General features: G+C 41.2%; 1 protein-coding gene across 1 annotated transcript in view; it reads left to right on the top strand.

Moving 5' to 3' along the window:
• The window catches only part of plxdc2b (plexin domain containing 2b), a 615,561-nt gene extending 606,826 nt beyond the window's left edge, over positions 1–8,735 (top strand). The window contains exon 14 of the mRNA XM_085987831.1: positions 762–8,735. Within this exon, the coding sequence (XP_085843957.1) occupies positions 762–881 (120 nt within the window). The 3' untranslated portion in view covers positions 882–8,735. The remainder of the gene's footprint in view (positions 1–761) is intronic.
• Positions 8,736–21,571: the final 12,836 nt, after the last annotated feature.

The raw sequence follows: 21,571 nt of genomic DNA, 5'->3' as shown, positions 1-21,571 counted from the left end.
GAAAATCATCTAGGGTACTGTTCCTGATCATATAGTGGCCTTTACTGGATGTGTTTGTGGGCATAGAACTAGGCATCACCTGTGGTGGCAGCTTTGGTTAAATTATCTGCCGACCCTTGTTATCTTGGTGCTTACAGGAAGAATACTTTGTCTCGATATTAGAAGATGGTGTGTGCCCGTGTAACTGTATGCCAGTATGAAGAGAGGAATAAACTGGAATGGGGGGGGGGAAGAAAAAAGAAAAATGCGATGTAAAAATATTTTTACCATTGAACTCAATCTAATGCTTGTGTTCTAACTCAACCTGGATATGTAAACTGCAACCAAAGTTAAATCAATATAAAATATAAGAAGTGAATTGCTTTGTGAATGGACTGCCATATCCACATCATAAAGTCTGTTTCTGTTATACCACAGGGCATGTAAGTTAGGTGTTCTGTTTTTCAGCACCAGAGCAAGCTGGTTAAAAAGGTGGTCTTACTGGCACAGCTCTAAAATATCCTCTAGGACTAGGCATAAAGTATCAGGTTTGCATTAAAACATTAGTAACTGGAGAAGTAACCAACTACCACTGTTGATTACTTTTGACCAGGATCTCCACAAGATCTACTCAGATACTTTTCTTTCTACTTCAGTTTTAGTTTAAAATTTGACCGTTTAACTCACTTGCCCTTGTCCAACTAAGTTTCTAAGAATTTCTGTTTGGAATTATTTGCATTTTGCCACAATGTCCGTGCTAATTAATTTCTGTTCAATTCTAGCGTCGCCCCAGTAGATGGCCTGCAATGAAGTTCAGACGGGGCTCTGGTCATCCTGCTTATGCTGAAGTGGAGCCAGCTGGGCAGGAAAAAGAAGGCTTTATTGTGTCGGAACAGTGCTGAAACTGCGTAAAAGACAGTGCACCAGTACTGGCCTACAGGTGTGGGGTTTATGCTTTGAAGTGGATAAAGAAACAAGCTCATGCCCACTGTCCACAAAATACCTACTTCTGGATCAGCTCAAAGTAAGAAAGATACACATTTTCATCTACAAAAATCACCACTCCATAGTCTTCCTTAGTAGCCCTGCAGACTTAACCAATGTTTCAAACAAAACGTACCATCCCAGTTTGGCAACTGCTGTGGAATTGGATGAGCGTTAGTGATGCACACAAGCCGCAACACTGAAGAATCGATATACTGGTTCAAGTAAACCCCGACAAATGACTTTTGTGGAAAAAAGAAAACAATCAGTTATCCATGTTACTACGGTTAAAAATGCAACAAATTTGCTCACAGCATGCTTTTAACCAATCATCAATCAGATAAAACCGTGCATAGTATCAATCTCCAACATTTACTGTCATTCATAAAATGTGTATACATTAAGAATGCACTGACATCAGCTGGTGGAAATGTAGTTAATGTGTATATTTTCTTTGAGGATATTTTCTAATCCATCTGTTGGATTTAGTGTGTATGAATCATTATTGATGGATTTATTTCCTGCAGATGGGCTATAAAGTGGGGAAATCTGATGTCCCAATTAACAGGATTCAGTTGTGCCATTGGGAAACAATTAAAGATGAGTTGATATGTTCTTTTAAAAAAAGTAAAATTTTGCAAATATGCAAATCTGACAGGCAATTTTTCTTAAATTTGATACGTTTCCCTCAGTAACTTTTGTCATTCCTGATGCTTGCTTATTAAATTAAAAACAAAATCTCCTCCAAATTATTGTGCACAACAGGATTCCATTGATTTCAGATTGCTGAGGGGCTCGTAAGATTTGTGTTGCATACTTTGCTCCAAATGTGCAATGTGTCATCTTTTGGCTCAAAAAAGGTTGTGAGACTGAGAAGGTTTAAGTGCACCCCTACTAGAAACCAAATGCTGGGACATTTCGCACATCCTACTAGTTCTGTTGTGTAGTGGACACATTAGTTAAATAGATGAATATATTTTGTTTCTTGGTAGTTTACACAAGACAGGTTCTTGTGCACCAGATTGTGAAGAAATGTTATAGTGTATTTTTTCCCATCCAGAAGAGGAGTGTAACGTGAATTACCGCATATATAAAATGGGCTGTAAAATAGTAATTAAGACTAGAGTGCTGTTTGAAAATAGAAAGCAGTTTCATTGACAGCAAAGAACGTGCACCTTTAACTGCCTTCACTGAAATGGATTGGTTGCATTTTTGAGCTTTCTATAGATTGTGAGACCAGGCTGCTCGTCAATAAATTCAGGTAAGTATTCTTCAATAAAATCCTTGTGAATTAAATCTTCCAGTCTTACAATTAAAGGCACTTGCAATTATTAGTAAGTATTGAAAATGGCAGATTCAGGTCTAATTACAGATTATTGACTTCTTTCCATTTGCCAACACCACAATCAATGAACAATACAACCTTTCACTTCAATCAATAAGTGTCATTGGTTTCACTCACAGCGAGTTTGACCTTCCTGGAAATGGATTTTTTTTTCAATAAGCATTTTGTGTAAGATTACCAATTAGGGGTAAAATAACTTGTTCAGTTAGGTTTGATCTGAAACTATCATGAGAAACTACTCTAAAATCTTGTCCTTAACATTATCCCAACATATCACATCAATCATCTAAACTCCATTAAAGATAATGGGGTCTTAATTTTAAATGTCCTCTGCCAAAGACTGGTGCCTGGAATTGAAAATGTGTGCAGTTGCATAGTTGAGTGGATGAGGTGGACTTGATGGGCCCGATGGTGTTTCCTTGCCCTTTTCCTTTGTTTATATGTGCAACTAATTTTGGTTCAACATCAAATATCTCTTGTAAAAGCTCTGGTAATGCCAACAGCTGCAAGCATAGATGCTTTGTTCCCCAACGAGGAGACTCCCAGTAAAGCTTCTTTATTCTCATCAGCTAAGATTCATTTGATTTGTCCTGAACCTGCTTACAGTAATCCTCTCTATAATGTTACAGTAACTATTCCGTGTCGTTGTGTGCTCTCTCCCAAATCCTACTGGACAATCCACATAACACTCTTGTGTAATGATCTAGAACATAGCCTAGTTGTTATGGTATTGGGCCAGCAATCCCAGAGGTTGAGAGTTCAAATCTCCTCATGGCAATTTGGGAAATTAAATTTGTCTTGCCACCAAACCCTCCCAACTTGGCACCGAACCCTCCTTCCTTATAGAAGTGTGAAGTGATACATTTTGGTAGGATGAATGAGGAGAGACCATACATACTGAATGGTACAATTTTAAAGGTGTTGCAAGAACAGAGAGACCTGGGGATGTTTGTGCACAAATCTTTGAATGTGGCAGGACAGGTTAACAAAGCATATGGGATCCTGGGCTTTATAAATGGAGGCATAGAGTACAAAAGCCAGGAAGTTATGCTAAACCTATATAAAACACTAGTTCGGCCCCAGCTGGAGTATTGTGTCCAATTCTGGGCACCACACTTTAGGAAGGACGTGAAGGCTTTGGAGAGGGCACAGAAGAGATTCACTAGAATAGTTCCAGGGATGAGGGATTACAGTTATATGGATAGACTAGAGAAGCTGGGATTGTTCTCATTGGAGCAGGGAAAGCTAAGAGGAGATTTGATTGAGGTGTTTAAAATCATGAAGGGTTTAGATAGAGTAAATAAAGAGAAACTGTTTCCAATGGTGGAAGGGTCGATAACGAGAGGGCACACATTTAAGGTGATTGGCAAAAGAACCAGAGGCGACATGATGAAAAATATTTTACACAACGAGTGGTTAGGATTTGGAATGCACTGCCTGATAGGGTGGTGGATACAGATTCAATAGTATCCTTTAAAAGGGAATTGGATAAATACTTGAAGAAAAAATTGCAGGAATATGAGGAAAGAGCGAGGGAGTGGAACGGACTGGATTGTTCTTCAAAAGAACTGGCGTAGACTCGATGGGCTGAATGGCTTCCTGTGCTGTACTATTCTATGATTCTATGAACATGTGATAAGACAATGATTTCAGAATTCTCTAATGCCATATACTGAAGTGTCTAATATATATTACATCAACAACCATGCTTTTCCTAGCCTAATGCTACCCTTCAGCCATGTTCAAGTCTGGACCATCTTTTCAGCTACACTTTTTCAGCCGCATTTTGTGCCATACGCCCAACACTACAACTATTTTAAGGAAGAATCAAATCCAGGCCTAAATGAACTGAATTGATCTTTGACCTGGCTCAGTTTTCTCAACCAGATCTGCACACATCCCCAGTGCCAAGTATTTGTGTTGGTTATGGTGGAGGTCAGTGGACTACCCATCAAAGTTCTAATATTTCCTTCACTCTAATTTCAGATAAAGACTTTTCAGTAATACTTATATGAACAGGATTAGGCTACTCCACCCCCTGCCTGTTCTGCCATTCGATTAGATCATGGCTGGTCTGTACCTAACTCCATTTACCCACCTTTGTACCCTTACCCAACAAAAATCTGTCGATCTCAGTCTTGAAAATGTCATTGAGCCAGCATCCACAGCCTTTGGGTGAGCGAGTTCCAGATTTCCACTAACCTTTGTGTATAAAGATGCTTCCTAAATCACTCCAAAATGGATGGCTTTAATTTTAAGAGTATGCCCTCTTGTTCTGGATTCCCCCACTAGAGAAAATAATTTCTCTGTATCTAGCATATCGCATCCCTTTTTCATGTTAAAGACTTCAATTAGATTGCCCCTCAATCTTCTAAATTCAAGGCTTTCAAGCCAAGATTATACAACCTGTCCTCATAATTTAATCCTTTAAACCCTGGTAACATTCAGGTGAATCTGCACTGTACCACTTCAAGGACAATCTATCTTTCCTGAGGTTAAATTCCCAAAACTGAAAGCAGATGGGATCTGACCAAGGCTCTGCACAACTGAAGCATCGTTTTGCAGTATTCCAATCCCCTTGAGATAAAGGCCAACATTCCATTAGCCAATTCAATTACCTTTTTGTATCTGTGCACTAGCTTGTAGTGATTTCTGTACATGGACATCTAAATCACTTTGTTCCTCTACAGCTTCTAGTCTCTCACCATTGAGTAAATAGTCCAATTTGTTTTTCTCCGATCCAAAGTGAATGACCTCACTCTTCCCCACAATGAACTCCCAGCTTTGCCCACTTACTTAGTCTGTTTGTTATCTTGAGTTCCTGCTCCAATCCACGCAATTTACTGTGCCTCCTAACTTAGTGTCGTCTATAAACTTGGATATACCACTCTCTGTTTCTTCGTCCAAGTCATAATATACATGGTGAAAAGCTGAGACCCCAGTACAGATCCCTGGGGAATACCTCTTGTCACATCCCGCCAATCAAAGAATGAATCCTTTCATCCCTATTTGCTATCTCCTACCTAGCGACTAATTACCAATCCCATGTCACAAGGTTACCACCAATTCTGTTTGCTTTCATTTTTGCTGCTAATCTCTTGTGCAGAATCTTATCAAATGCCATCTGCAAATCCATATAGACAACATCCATTGACACTCCCCTATCCACCATACTAGTACACTCCTCAAAAAATTAACTAGATTAGTCAGACATGACCTTCCCTTCATAAATCCATGCTGACTTTCTTTAATCAGCTAATATTTATTACTCTGTGCCAGATGATAGATTCCAGTAACTTCTGCACAATTAATGTTAAACTGGCAGGTCTGTAGTTACCTGGTTTCTCTCTCCTCCCTTCTGTTTTATTTGAAAGAAAATTTTACGTTTTAAGAACCAAAATCATCACACAAGAATTATTTATATTCTGCGTTCAACATCAACAACAGCTTGCATTTATATAGCACCTTTAACATAGTAAAATGTCCCAAGACAGTTCACAGGAGTGTCATCAAACAAAATTTGACACCAAGCTACATAAGGAGATATTAGGACAGGTGACCATAGGGTTGGTCAAAGAGATCGATTTTAAGGAGTGTTTTAAAGGAGGAGCAAGAAGTAGAGAGGCAGACAGGTTTAGAGAAGGAACTCCAGAGCTTAGGGCCTTGGCAGCTGAAGGCACTGCTGCCAATGGTGGAGCGATTAAAATTGGGGATGCGCAGGAAGCCAGAACTGGAGGAGTGCAGAGATCTCGGAGGGTTGTAGGGCTGGAGGAGGTTACAGAAATAAGGAGGGGCGAGGCCATGGAGGAATTTGAAAATAAGGATGAAAATTTTTTAATTGAGGCGTTGTCAAACTGGGAACCAATGTTGGTCAGCGAGCACAGGCTAGGATTTCCTAAGTCTCATTTAAGCAACAATCAAAATCAAAAGGTGTATTAATTACTCTTTATTTGGCAGCAAAATCCATAAAGGTGAACATTTGTACTTTTCAAAACTTTTTACAGAAAGAGGCAATTTCATAATTTTTTAATGACCAGTAAATAGAAAGTAAACCATAGGCCATCAAAAATAATTTGGCCAAATCGTAAAAACCTGCGTTCATTATGCCCCAGTTATACACTGGTATTATAACTCATGACCACATGCCTGGTACAAGCTAAGGTTGTCTACAGTGTAAAGCACATTGGAAGAATCAGTTACCAACCATCAAGAGCAATTGGAAAAAAATGCAGTAATAGCGGGCAATTTAATCTTTTCCCGCATTGTGATGTGGTTCATCAGTGCCCATATGGTTGATTATGTAGGTAATCCAGCTTTTCACATCTGCCTTCAGGATGCTTAACGCAAAATATATCAGTTACAGCATTTGGTGTGCAAACCCTATAGAGATAAAAAGAAAAAATGCAAATGCTGAAAATCTGAAGTGAAAATAGCAGAAATTGCTGGAAATGTTAGTATCTGAAAGAAAAACGATCTGAAGCAAACCATTCTGGAGAGTCTTAACAAAGAGACCACCCATAACATGAATATAGTTTTCTTTTTCAGATACTGTGCATTTCCAGCAGTTTCAGTTTCATATAGTGCAAAAATTGATCAACATTACAACTACTTTGTCCAGTTCACCTCCACTCTAGTGTCTGCCAGTGTTTCACTTTCTGCTGACGTCCTCTCTGAGGCCATCTCAGTTTGATTGCTTCCCAAGCTACTGACGACATTTCCACCTAACACTAGCGGTGCCTTCCCACGCAAGTATAAGTAAAATAAATTTCACAGATTATCATTAATTCTTGCAGACAACTACACACCCATCAATCATAACACATCACTATTTTTAACCTGAAAATTATCTTGGAAAGTAGATTTTTCTGTCTAAATTCCAATCATTTTACTGTGTTGTGAAGGAGAAATAGCTGAGCAAGTGTTTTCTGCTTCTCTCACCCATTCTGTAGTTTGGATGACAATAAATATCAGAGATTCTAACAAAGGAGGAAAGAATCCAATGAGAGGTTTTTCAAAATACATTGAAGTACACTTTTGACAAATGTAATGTCTGTTCTATTCTTATAAGAGTTTTCATTGGCTGACTTTAGCCTTATTTACAAGACATATATTCTGGCTTATTGTTCATTAGTAGTCATTTTATAATTATATGTAAAGGAAACTGATTGCACAATAATAGAAGTGAAGTCATTTTCTGAATCAATTAATTCTGACTGACCTGAACCTGCAAGTTCAATACCATTGTGCCAAGATTTGCACTAAGTATGAAAAAAAGTGCTAGTATTAAACTACCCAATATTTAACATACAGGTGCATGGGGGAAGGGTCATGCAGTAACTTGCGTCTAAGGCTTTAATGGATTATCAGTGTGAATCAATGGAAGCAGGCTGTTCATTTAGCTTAAACTTATTCTGTTATAGCATATCACTCCTTATATAATGTTTGGCCTTGTAATACTTACTGTATTGTATTCCAGTCCAACTGTCAAATGTTCTTGGTTTGAATTTATTGAGTGCTTCACATTGGCATAAATGTGTCCCAATGCATCATTTTCAATGCTTGGGACAGATGCCTTTCAATATTGGATAGTTTACTAAGGATTTTTTTTCTATAAGATTATTTTTGTATATGCTTGGTCATTTTGACACAGCATAATAACGTGCGTATGTATGAATTCTAAGGCTAAAGGTTAAACAGACAGTATATTTTGTGTTGGCCTATATGTTGAACGCATGTGATTGTCTTGCTAAGTCCAATGACCTGCTCACAATGTTTGTATTGTTATTAATGCACATTTGGTGAAATTTTGGAACCTGCCTAGAACAATTTTTTTTACATCAATCTAGTTTTTATTTTAGAACAAGATAAATGAACATGCTGCACCTTTTAAAGAAGGTCATGGTAAAGATGAAGAAACTCTCTGTAGATTTTGTCACTGGCAAAAAAAAAATACAATTTATATGGGTCAACAGAATTGTATACTCTATCTTACAGCATTTTTCAACTAGTCTGGGAGAAAGAATGCTGGTTTCTGTGAGTCGCATCCTAATACCTCACAACCTCCAATGTGTGGAAAGGGTGGAATTGCGATCAGTGCTTGGGGGTGGGCGCATGGCATTAGATAGAACTGGCAAATTGGCTAATCTTACTGGCTTCAGAGTCGTGTGCTCTCCTGCTGCCTTTCTCAGCAGTGGTGTTTAATGTGAGGGTGTCCTAATTAAATCAGGGCAGTTGAGGAATGTGCACTGTCTCATAACTGAAAACTGAAATCAGCACACACACCAGCGTGACACACTTTGGTTTGAATGAATGAGGTAGTTGAATCCAAAACAGAACTGTAAAAGCTTTATTTCATTTCCATATAACTCAAAGGTTATAACATGCATAGATTGTTTTCTACAATAAACTGTCATTTCTATAATTTTGACCTTCTGTGTCGGCTGAGTTTTTAATGTTGCCAAGTTTAGTAACTAACTAGAAATCTATGTTTACTGCACAGATGTTCTTTTCATAAATTATTTAACATTTAAAAAGCATCCAAATGTGTAGGAAGACTGAAAATTATGGTTATTAAATGACTATGTTTTTACATACTCAATAGTTGCACTTGAAAAGAGGCAACAAACATGACTACTTTAATATAAAATAAACCTGTTTAGGTCAGTGTGAGTACCGGGTCAGCTCACACATATGGGAAAATCACAGCATGCAGCTGGTTTGAAACTCACTACAATATGGTAAAATTGAGCAGTTTCCTGGAGTATTCAAGTAATTTTACCATTGCCAAATCCATTCTAAATTATCATTTCAATAGAGTGAGCTTGAAGATAATGGCACGCAACACATTATTTATTTAGAATACAAAATCTGGTTCCAATCACATTAACTTAAGCATTTTTTTTTGCAAGACAAGTGGAGTCTATATTGTGGCACGTTGTAAGTCAAGTACATCACAAAACCCATCAAACCATAGCAACCGGTCAGATATTTATTTTTATTTCTCCCACCTCCTCACTGCAAAGATTTCGGTCAGTGCCCATACCCTTTTAATAAATCTGGAATGGCCTAAAGAGGTACATTGTTCATTCTGTCATTATTACTCCAATGAAAATAGCATCAGGAGTATTCATTTGGGAACATTACATGGCAAAATTATTGTCCTGGATTTAGATCAATTTCAAAAGGAAATGTGTTTATGAAGATGGGAAAAATAAAAAGTGGGAAAATGACAGGAAATAAAAAAAATGTTTTATAATTGTTTAAAAAGATGATTCCATGCAACCTATCAATATTCAAAATCATTGTCCTCAGCTTTTTCCTCCAAAATGTGATGTGCATAAATATAAAATTTGAAATAAAGTAAAATTATTGGTCCAGGGAAGCAGGCGATGCATTTAATAAAATGAATTTTGACTCAGTGCAATGATTATCCATCTTTTCATAATCCATAAATTTTGAAACAACAGATTCACTTAATCTCATGCACCAGGTGCCTATAACACACGCAAGGACATTTAGGATATCTTTTTGTTAAGAGCTGATTCAGCATTAACATGCAATCATACCCGACTACCCCTGCGTGTCACAAGTATTATCTACTTATAATATCACATGGCAGGGCAAAAATCGCACTGAAACATTCATCACTTTTTAATTTAACACTCCCAGTAAATTAAATTAAAATTAAAAGCCACCAGTCATTGGCTTCTAAAAAATGTGTTTCGAAAAATGAATCTGTCTTTATAACCACAGCCCTAGGGATTTTGACAGTTGGGTTTTGGCATGCTTTCCCCATAGGCCAATGAATTGTGGATTCTATAACTTCAGCGTTGTTGATGCTGTGTGCAAAGTCAATGAGAAAGCAGCTGGGAAAAGTCAGGGAAAATGAGACGCTGGACGTGGTAATTACTGTACAAGGACAACAACTCTTGCTCATTTGTTGTCGTATTGCTTAATTCACTAATCGCAAGCTAGTATTTAGTTCTGGAAAACCTGTTCTGAAGGATAGTAGTGTAAACCTGTTCTGCTTATACCTGATCTTTCTCTTTTTTCAGCCACCACCCATCCATGCATTTTTTAAATGTATGGACATAGAAAAGCTGTAATTGCTCTAAAAAAAAATGATGAACATTATTTTATTTCTTAACACACACACAAATTTATTTGAAGTCTTTCTTTTTCTCTGAAGGCATTTGTTAAACATTTTGATCCAGTGGACCAGGCATCACCAAGGATATCAGGGAAAAAGTGTTGGTGAGTTTTGCCAGGTTAATAAAAACTGACTCAAAGGAAAGAACCTTTGATCACAACACACAGAATTTTACAGCACAGAAACAGGCTATTCAACAACAACAACTTGTATTTATATAGCTCCTTTAACATAGTAAAAGGTCCCAAGGCGCTTCACAGAAGTATTATAAAACAAAAAATTTGACACTGAGCCATATAAGGAGAAATTAGGGCAGATGGGCAGCACGGTGGCATAGTGGTTAGCACTGTTGCCTCACAGCGCCAGGGACCCGGGTTCGAATCCGGCCTCGGGTAACTGTCTGTGTGGAGTTTGCACATTCTCCCCGTGTTTGCGTGGGTTTTCTCCGAGTGCTCCGGTTTCCTCCCACAGTCCAAAGATGTGCAGGTTAGGTTGATTGGCTATGATAAATTGACCCTTAGTGTTAGGGGGATTAAATACATGGGGTTACAGGGATAGGGTGGGATATGTGTTGGTGTAGGGGTTACGGGGATCGGGTGGGATATGTGCCAGTGCAGGCTCGATGGGCCGAAATGGCCTCTATCTGCACTGTGGGGTTTCTGTGATTCTGTGATGACCGAAAGCTTGGTCAAAGAGGTAGGTTTTAAGGAGTGTCTTAAAGGAGGAAAGAGAGGTAGAGAGGTTAAGGCAGGAAATTCCAAAGCTTAGGGCCTAGGCAACAGAAGGCACGGCCACCAATAGTTGCTCGATTATAATCAGGGATGCTCGATTATAACCAGGGATGCTCAAGAGGGCAGAATTAGAGGATCGCAGATATCTCAGGGTGGGGAGCTGTGGGGCTGGAGGAGATTACAGAGATAGGGAAGGGCGAAGCCATGGAGGGATGCGAAAACAAGGATGAGAATTTTGAAATCAAGGCGTTGCTTAATCGGGAGCCAACAGCGAGCACAGGGGTGATGGGTGAACAGGACTTGGTGCGAGTTAGGACACGGGCAGCTGAGTTTTGGATGATAAGTTTACATAGGGTAAAACGTGGGAGGCCAACCAGGAGTGCATTGGAATAGTCACGTCTAGAGGTAACAAAGGCATGGATGAGGGTTTCAGCAGCGGATGAGCTGAGGCAAGGGTGGAGACGGGCGATGTTACGGAGGTGGAAATCAGCGGTCTTAGTTATGCTGCGGATATATGGTCGGAAGCTAATTTCTGGGTCAAATATGACACCAAGGTTGCAAACAGTATGGTTCAGCCTCAGACAAATGTTAGGGAGAGGGATGGAGTCAGTTGCTAGGGAACGGAGTTTGTGGCGGGGACTGAAAACAATGGCTTCATTCTTCCCAATATTGGAGAAAATTTTGCTCATCCAGAACTGGATGTTGGACAAGCAGTCTGACAATTTAGAGACTGTGGAGGGGTCGGGAGAAGTGGTGCTGAGGTAGAGCTCAGGAAAGATAGGCAAAAAAGAAAGGGAGGTGGGGTAGCATTGCTGGTTAAAGAAGGGATTAACACAATTGTAAGGAAGGATATTAGCTCCGATGATGTGGAATCTGTATGGGTAGAACTTAGAAATACCATGGGGCAGAAAACGTTAGTGGGAGTGGTATATAGACCTCCAAACAGTAATGCGGAGGTTGGGGATGGCATTAAAAGGGAAAATAGAGAAGCGTGGAATAAGGGCACAGCAGTCATCATGGGTGACTTTAATCTACATATAGATTGGGCTAACCAAATTAGTAACAATGCTGTGAAGGAGGAATTCCTGGAGTGTTTACGGGATGGTTTCCTGGACCAATATGTCGAGGAACCAACCAGAGATCAGGCCATCTTAGACTGGGTATTATGTAATGAGAAAGGATTAATTAGCAATCTTGTTGTATGAGGCCCCTTGGGTCGGAGCGATCATAAAATGATCGAATTCTTCATTAAGATGGAGAATGAAGTAGTTGACTCAGAGACTAGGGTCCTGAATTTATATAAAGGAAACTACGATGGTCTGAGGTGCGAGTTGGGTAGAATTGATTGGAGAATGTCACTCAAAGGGTTGATGGTGGATAGGCAATGGCAAACATTCAAAGACTGCATGGATGAACTACAGAATTTGTTCATCCCAGTTTGGCATAAAAATAAAACAAAAATGGTGGCTCAACCGTGGCTAACAAGGGAAATTAGGGATAGCATAAGATCCAAGGAGAGGACATATAAATTGGCCAGAAAAAGCAGTAAACCTGAGGATTGGGAGCAGTTTAGGATTCAACAAAGGAGGAGAAAGGGATTAATTAAGAAGGGGAAAATTGAATATGAGAGTAAGCTTGCAGGGAACATAAAAACTGACTGTAAAAGCTTTTACGGATATGTGAAGAGAAACAGATTGGTAAAGTCAAGCGTAGGTCCCTTGCAGTCAGAATCAGGGGAATTTATAATGGGGAACAAAGAAATGGCAGAACAATTAAATACATATTTTGGTTCTGTCTTCACAAAGGAGGACACAAATAACCTCCCAGAGATGTCTGTGGACATAGGGTCTGATGAAAGGGAAGAACTGAAATAAATCAGTATTTGTAGGGAAATGGTGTTAGGGAAATTGATGGGATTGAAGGCCGATAAATCCCCAGGGCCTGATAATCTACATCCTAGGGTACTTAAGGAAGTGGCCCTAGAAATAGTAGATGCATTGCTGATCACCTTCCAACATTCGGTGGAATCTGGAACAGTACCCATGGATTGGAGGGTAGCTAATGTTACCCCACTATTCTAAAAAGGTGGTAGAGAGAAAACGGGGAATTACAGACCGGTAAGCCTGACATCGGTAGTGGGGAAAATGCTAGAGTCCATTATAAAAGATGTAATAGCAGAGCACTTGGAAAACAGTGACAGGATCAGACAAAGCCAACATGGATTTACAAAAGGTATATCGTGCTTGACTAATCTATTGGAATTTTTTGAGGATGTAACTGGTAAAATAGATAAAGGAGAACCAGTGGATGTGGTATATTTGGACTTTCAGAAGGCTTTTAATAAGGTCCCGCATAAGAGATTAGCGTGTAAAGTTAAGGTACATGGGATTGGGGGCAAGGTATTGATTTGGGTAGAGAACTGGTTGGCAGACAGAAAGCAAAGAGTTGGAATAAACGGGTCTTTTTCCGAGTGGCAGACAGTGACTCGTGGGGTACCGCAGGGATCAGTCCTTGGACCCCAGCTATTCACAATATATATTAATGATCTAGACGAGGGAACTAGATGTAATATCTCCAAATTTGCAGATGACACAAAGCTGGGTGGGCGTGTGTGCTGTGAGGAGGATGCCGAGAAACTCCAGGATGATTTGGACAGGTTGGGTGATTGGGCAAAAGCATGACAGATGCAAAATAACGTGGATAAATGTGAGGTTATCCACTTTGGTGGCAAAAACAGGAAGGCAGATTATTATCTGAATGGCAATAGATTGGGAGAAGGGGAAGTGCAACGAGACCTGGGTGTCCTTGTGCACCAGTCGCAGCAGGCGGTTAAGAAGGCAAATGGTATGTTGGCCTTCGTACCGAGAGGGTTTGAGTACAGGAACAAGGATGTCTTGCTGCAGTTGTACAGGGTCTTGGTGAGACCACATCTTGAGTATTGTGTGCAGTTTTGGTCGCCTTATCTGAGGAAGGATGTTCTTGCCATGGAAGGAGTTCAGCGAAGATTCACCAGGCTGATACCTGGGATGGCAGGAATGACGTATGAGGAGAGATTGGGATGATTGGGCTTGTACTCGCTGGAGTTTAGAAGAATGAGAGGGGATCTCATTGAAACTTATAAAATTCTGACAGGACTGGACAGACTAGATGCAGGAAGGATGTTCCCGATGGTCGGGAAGTCCAGAACCAGGGGTCACAGTCTAAGGATAAGGGGTAGGCCATTTAGGACAGAAATGAGGAGGAATTTCTTCACCCAGAGTGTGGTGAACCTGTGGAATTCTCTACCACAGAAGGCAGTAGAGACCAATTCATTAAATATATTCAAGGAGGAGTTGGATATATTTCTTAAGGCTAAAGGGATCAAAGGGTATGGGGAGAAAGCAGGGACCGGGTACTGAATTTGGATGATCAGCCATGATCGCATTGAATGGTGGAGCAGGTTCGAGGGGCCGAATGGCCTATTCCTGCTCCTATCTTCTATGTTTCTATGAGCTGGGTGTCATCAGCGTACATGTGGAAACTGACGCTGTGTTTTTGGGTGATGTCGCCAAGGGGCAGTATGTAGATGAGAAATAGGAGGAGGCCAAGGATAGATCCTTGGGGGACACCAGAAGTAATGATGCGGGAGCGGGAAGTGAAGCCATTGCAGGTGATTCTCTAGCTACGATTAGATAGATAAGAATGGAACCAGGCGAGTTCAGTCCAACAGATTTATGTTCCACATGAGCCTCCTCCCACCTTCCTTCCTCTCATCCTATCAACATGCCCTTCTATTCCTTTCTCCCTCATGTAATTATCTAGCTTCCCCTTAATGCATCTATGCCATTTGCCTCAAACACTCCATGTGGTAGCGATTTCCACATTCTCACCACTCTGAGTACAGAACACCATTACCAGAATGACATAAACTTGGTTTGTATTCCTTTGAGTTTAAAAGATCTAATTCAGGACATTAAAATGAAAAAAAATTGATAGGGTAGATGCAGGGAAACCATTTCCTCTGGTGGTGGAATCCAGAACAAGGGAGCATAATCTTAAAATTAGAGCTAATCCATTTAGGAGTGAAATCAGGAAGCACTTTTTTCACATAAATGCTAGTGGGATCCAGAACTCTCGTTCCCAAAAGGCTGTGAATGCTGGGTCAATTGAAATTTTCAAGGCTGCGGTCGATAGACTTTTGTTAGGTAAGGCCACTTTACATTAATCAAAAGGGGCACTACTCCCTTAATGTCCAGCTAGTGTGTAGTCACCAGCACAAAACTCTGCAGGTGAATGCCAGGTTCCTTGGCAGTTCACCTAATCCTTTCGTCCTCCCTTCCACCCTGGTTTGAAGAAAGTCAAGTAAAACCCGCTATGTGCCATCCTTCCTTTTGACCTTCCTCTGCAATAAAGATGTCCCTGAAAATCCTACTGAATCTATAGAACTAGATAGCTGTCTCTCTCTTTGTTCGTATGGTTCTATTTGGAAGGATATGAATTGTGCAGCCCCCCTGAATAAAGCGTCAGTCACCATCTTTATACAATGAAACTGCTGCCTGACTAATGTGGCAAAGGTCACCAGATGCTGCCTGGAAGGCAAATAAATTCAAGGCAGTAGTGACTTTGATTGGCATAGACAATGCTGTTCTTCGGCTGGAACTGGTCTGCAGGTCCTCATCCAGCAGTTGAACTATCTCTCCAATAACCTCTGGTGGAAGCACAGCCTGCTACGGCAGTATTTTTCAGAAAGATTTAAGACCTTCTTCATCTGTAAATTCTGGTGAGGGGTTATGTGTGTGTAGGGAACACGCATCTTCTGTGATGGCTCACTCTAAGTTTCTCCAATCTATCCTCTTCTATCTCCTGATTTCCCTCCTCATCATAACACAGCAATAGAGGGATTCCCTTTGGCAAATCCAGGTTCCCAGTCCAAAACTACTGTTTCAGAGCTGACAAAAAATAGCGGCAAAACTTCTAACTAAACCAAATAGTTCAACATGCAGGAAGAGTAACACTAGCCTTCAGTTGCAGAAAACAGAATGTCCTCCTCAGTGCAGCATCCACCATAAGGACAGCTTACTGGTTTGGAGCGGAATTTGGGGAAAATGGGTCAGATGGTTTAACCACCTGGCCTCATTTAACTCCAGCTTGGTGGGTTTTAAAGATGGCTACTGATTTTTTGGGTGGTTAATTCTGGTACAATATTAGATGAGGAATTTTGAGGCGTTCGCCATTACTGCCCCGTTTTACTCCATTTACTGCCCTATTTCTGCCCCAAAGTAGGTATTAATTCAGAAGTAAATCAGGCCCACAATCTTCTGTCACATTTATAAATCAGAGTAAATGGTTTGCTACTATTAAGGATTCACTATTATGAATGACACATTATACCATAATTTAATTCTGTGATCCTTCAATGTCTCCTTTGTAAGTAAATTGAGATGAGTTATATCTACTTAAACTTAATTTTCTATTGAGCATGCCATGCCTGGAGAACTTTGATCATGGTTTTATGTCATGTTACATTTATTTAGGAAACTCGTGATGTAAGGTTGAAGGGACAACGGAAGGGATAATTACTAGTCCTAGCCCTTTTCGGGCTACCCCAGATCAAGCATATTCCCCAGACGTTCACCTTCAACTAAAGTTAGAGATAGCTGAATTCAATAAGATGCTTAATTGGGTCTAAAAGTCCAGGCTATCACTCTCTAAAGGAAAGGAACAACTTGAAGATGTTACCGTCTTCCAGATAGCACTTTTAATAAGTTTAACTAGGCTGTAACCTTCCAGATATTATGAGGGTCCGGAACCCCCCCCCCCCCGCAGAATTCTGCAACTCCTCATAAAAGAGTGTACAGAGATTGAGTTCACGAGTTTGATACAGAAATACTATTTGAGACAATTCTAAAAATATATAGATTTATTAAAGAACCAACTTGCAGTTAACAGCTGGTGAGTCAATCGCAACTTTAACAGTTCAAAAAACAAATAGCTTACATTTCTTATTCTCAGAGATCCTTATTCTCAAATCTTAACTTCATTACATTTATACATTTCTTATTATTTATAATCCAGGATATCCACCAAAATCAAATGAGAGTACCTCTTGATCCCCGAGACTCAAAGAGTTAAAAACTTATAGAGCCTGCCTCTGAAGTTGAGAATCGCTTGCCCCTTCCAGCGACTTCTGACTTTCTATCTGAAAGCTCCATATTTTATACCCTTTTTGCAGTAGTAAATCCTTTGAAGTTTTCTACTGATTTAAGCTAATTATCTCTAGTCATTCTCTGCTGACTTCTTTCTACTCTTATTGTCAATTCAGCTGTTAACTTTCAGAATCCTGTCTGCTGTATAGGTGTTTCAAAACTTATCATATATAATGGTTATTACAGATTTATCTCTTTGATGCCATTCTTACGAAGGTCTTCAATTCAATTCTTAATATTGGCTTAACTGGTTATAAGCAGACGTTGTGTCTCCTAACGGTTTAATTTTCAACAGCAAAACCATGTGATTGCTTGGTGTCATCTATTGTTATCATATCTTCAAAGTGTTCTGTAGGTATCTTTTACAACATGTAAATTAAAAACACTTCATCTAGGGTGTTCTTTGCATTTCTTAGCTACTTCAATTGGTTGTATATATAATCGTGTTTCCTGTTTCATTTGATGCCATAGTTATCAAAGGCACATGGTTCTTTAATGTTCTGTGTTTCTGTTTAAAGTGTTAGTTTTTAACACTTTAAATTGGGTATAGCTATTGTGTTGCTTCCAAACTGCAGACTCCTTGGAAGCAAGCCTTTGCTTCTTCAATAGGGCATTTGTCTCAGTATTAACAATCAATTCCCATTTCAAAAGCTTGTGTGGTGTTTACAATTTTTGTGTTAACACTTCATCTTATCTGAGAAGCCTGTATTCACAGCTTGTGTTGTTGAGGCTTTTTAGATTTTTAAACCCAGTGGCCTAGAAATTCGGTTTTGGCGCAGCGAGGGCTTTAGCGCCGGAAGTTAGTGCCGGCGCTAAGTCCCCCTGCGCGCGCCAAAAATTCAGTAGCGCCGCGCCCAAACGGCTGCCGGCGCTACTGAGGGGTCTCAGCGCCTCAAAACTGGCGCCACGCGCCGCATTGCGGCGCTATTCCGGCGCTGCGGCGCCCGCTGCGGTGCGGCAGGCTCGGGAAGTGCAGGCCTCCTCCTTCCGTTAAGGAGGAGCTGCCTGCACCCGGCCGCGGCCCGCGATAATCTTTTTAAAAATGAGCCCGGCACCTCGGACAAGTGCCGGGCTTGCTTCTGTTCCGGGGGGGGGTGGCGGGAAGTCCGGGGAGGGAGCTGCGGCCAGGTGGCCGGCGGGAAAGCGGCCGGCCGCCGCGGGGCCTTTAATGCGCCGGCGCAAAGTTCTGTAAGGCACCTCTGCCAGAACGTTGCTTGCGGCTGCCACGGGCGAGGCGGCCGCAACTCAATTTCCGAGTTCGGGCAGGTTACCATGGCAACCGGGACGCTGCGCACACCGATGACGTCATCGGTGCCGGCGCAGCGCTACCGGCCTAACGCCGATTTAGGGCCCCTGTCAATTTCTAAACTGGCCATAACTTCGGCGCTAGGCCCTCTAGCGCCTCAAAAGCGGCGCTAAGGCCAGTGAATTTCTAGGCCAGTATGTCATGTTTTAATAACATCAGAATTCTGTTCATAGGATGGTGTATTTTTCTGAAATATGGCTTTTCCTTTACAAGGTCACAAATTAACATTGTAAACAGTAGCATTAAGATGTATTGTTAATGCACAGATAATGCCATTTTTCTGTGGATATAGACATGACATGGAGAATGATGTTAAACTATTCATTCGATGTAATAATTGTTTTGTATGAGGTGGATAATTTTCAGGCAGGCTGCAAGTTCAACACTGGGGTACCACAATACAGGAAATAGCAAGCCAGAAAGTAAGCCTCATTTTGGTTGGTATTTAGTTGTCAACACTGGGAACATCCTGTGTAGGAGATTTTTAGATGCAGGTCAGCCACATCTTCAAAGTGGCACTTTGCACTAATAACATACACATGACTCAATGCAGCAAGCTGCAGCTGTCACATGGATTTTCCATCCAATGCTTGAATCCAAGTTAGCTGTCCCACTGCTGTTGATGCGGCTGCTCAGAGTTATTAATATTTCTCAGTTATTACAGCAACTGAGCTGTGTCTCCTGGTAACTGCAGTGCTGTCAGCCAATCACCTATCAGAAGTTCCCTGGAAGAGCTGGCACATGGAGAAGAATGGGGCATTTGTCTTCGTATAAAATTCCTACAAATTAAAAAGGTTAACACACTGGCAGTCGGAGGCCAGTTTGCTCCTGCACGGAGCCCTGGCTTCCCATATTTCACAACAGTGCAAACAGGCAGTGAAAATATGGCTTCTGCTTCCATCACTGAAAATAGAACCAACACTGCGGCCTTCAGTACAATGTAACGATAGCATTGATATATTTTCCCTCTTCTCCTCTCCCCTCTCTTCCTTTTCTCTCCTTTTTATCGCTCTTCTCTCTTCACAGCCCATCTAGTTGTGATTGTGAGTGCTGCTATCATTTATTTTGTTTGTTTTCTTTCTTTTACTCAGTGGGATTTTCAAAGACCAAGATAATTTAGCCTTGGTTTCAAATCCTCCTGTATCAATATCTACCTGGACATTATAAACCTCTAAATAAAAATCTTGCACTTAATTTCTTATACTTTTAATAAACACTAACTGCTAATAGTATACCAGGTATATAGACAATGAACAGGATGACAGGATTCCTTTGTTGTACAGGTTATTAGAAAAATGAAGTCATGCGCATACATGGAAAAACATTTACTGAGCATCATTATAAACACAAGCAAAATACAGCAGGGGCTGGAAAACATTCAGCAGGTCAGGCAGCTGTAGTGTATGTACTTTGCAGAAGGAACTATATTCTGCAGCCCCTGTATACTGCAGTACCAGTAGTGACCACCCCTGTATATAAGCCTGTGCAGTAACTTTGCATAGTAGTTCCAGTTTTGTCTCCACTCAGTAAACACCTTTTGTAACCAACCTCTGCAGTCTGTGTCTCAATTACACACGGACATAATACTGGGGACGAGCAGATCTGAACTTACCTACAGTTCTGCACCACCTCATGGGGATCCATCCCTGAAGCGAAGTTGTTAGAGGTCGAGGCCAGAAGGAAGAAAGAAAAACAAACAAACAGAAGAAACGGGCGTCGACCGTGGGCAACCGCCTCTGATTCATCGGATTTGAAGATTTGCAGGAGAGGCTGTCGAGAGCGGGGCTTGGTTATCCTGTCTATGGTGTTCCAGCTAATCGGGCTGGTGGCAGGCAGTACACTGATCCTTCCTGGGCTGCAGCGGGCTAGAGCTCGATCGGGTGGCTTTTCAACGGGGCCGAGCAGCGTTGTCGGGAAGAGGAGAGAGAGAGAGAGGGTGGAGCACATAGGGCGCAGCCGGTGCTACGAAGCCGGGCAGTGTACAGACCCGAGAAGAGGGAGGAAAGTGTCCCGTAGGGTTTGCTCTGACGACGGGAAAATAAAAGAAATTAGAAGCGCAGAAAGCCGCGAGGAGCTGCAGTTTGCCACGTGGAGAGCGGCGTTAGCAGCAGCGCGGGGGGGAAGTGCGCGAAGACCATAGGGCGTCGCCATCAAGGCATAAAAACGCCAGCAACAGCACTAGCAGCAGCGGAGAAGACAGAAAGCACGGGAGGCGCCATCTTAATCCAGCAGGGAAGAAGGCAAAGTGCGGGAGGCACCATTTTGTTCAATCGGGGAAGAAGGCAAAGCGCAGGAGGCGCCATCTTAGATTTCCAAGATGCCGAAGATTGGCGATATCACTGCCTTCGATAATGCAATAGAAGACTGGACCACGTATGTGGAAAGAGTCGAAGTATATTGCAAGGCAAACGAAGTAGCCGATGAGAAAAAGGCATCGGTACTACTAAACTTAATGGGCACAAGAACGTACGGCCTATTGCGGAACCTGATCACTCCAGCCAAACCGATGGCGAAGAGTTTGAACGAAATTGTTGATATCCTACAGGAACACCTAAACCCTACACCGCTGCTGATAGCAGAAAGATTTAAATTCCACAGGAGAAATCAGCATAAAGATGAGAGCAATGCTGATTACCGTACGGAACTACGCAAGCTATCAAAGCACTGCCAGTTCGGAGCAGGACTGACAGATACTCTACGGGACAAATTTGTCTGTGGACTCCTGAGCGAAGGAACCCAGAAGAGGTTACTCTCAGAGAAAGAGCTGACGCTAGATAAGGCTTTCAGCGTGGCAGTATCGTACGAAGCAGCAGCAAGGGGAGCTGCAGAAATACAGCAAAAGCCACAGGAATACGGCACCCATGAAATGACACGGGGATTTGAAAAATGTTA

This window comes from Somniosus microcephalus, chromosome 5 (genome assembly GCF_052327205.1).
Source record: "Somniosus microcephalus isolate GS21.2 chromosome 5, FLI_Smic_1.0, whole genome shotgun sequence".
In the NCBI taxonomy this organism is placed as follows: domain Eukaryota; kingdom Metazoa; phylum Chordata; class Chondrichthyes; order Squaliformes; family Somniosidae; genus Somniosus; species Somniosus microcephalus.
This window is presented reverse-complemented; position numbering and strand designations above follow the sequence as displayed.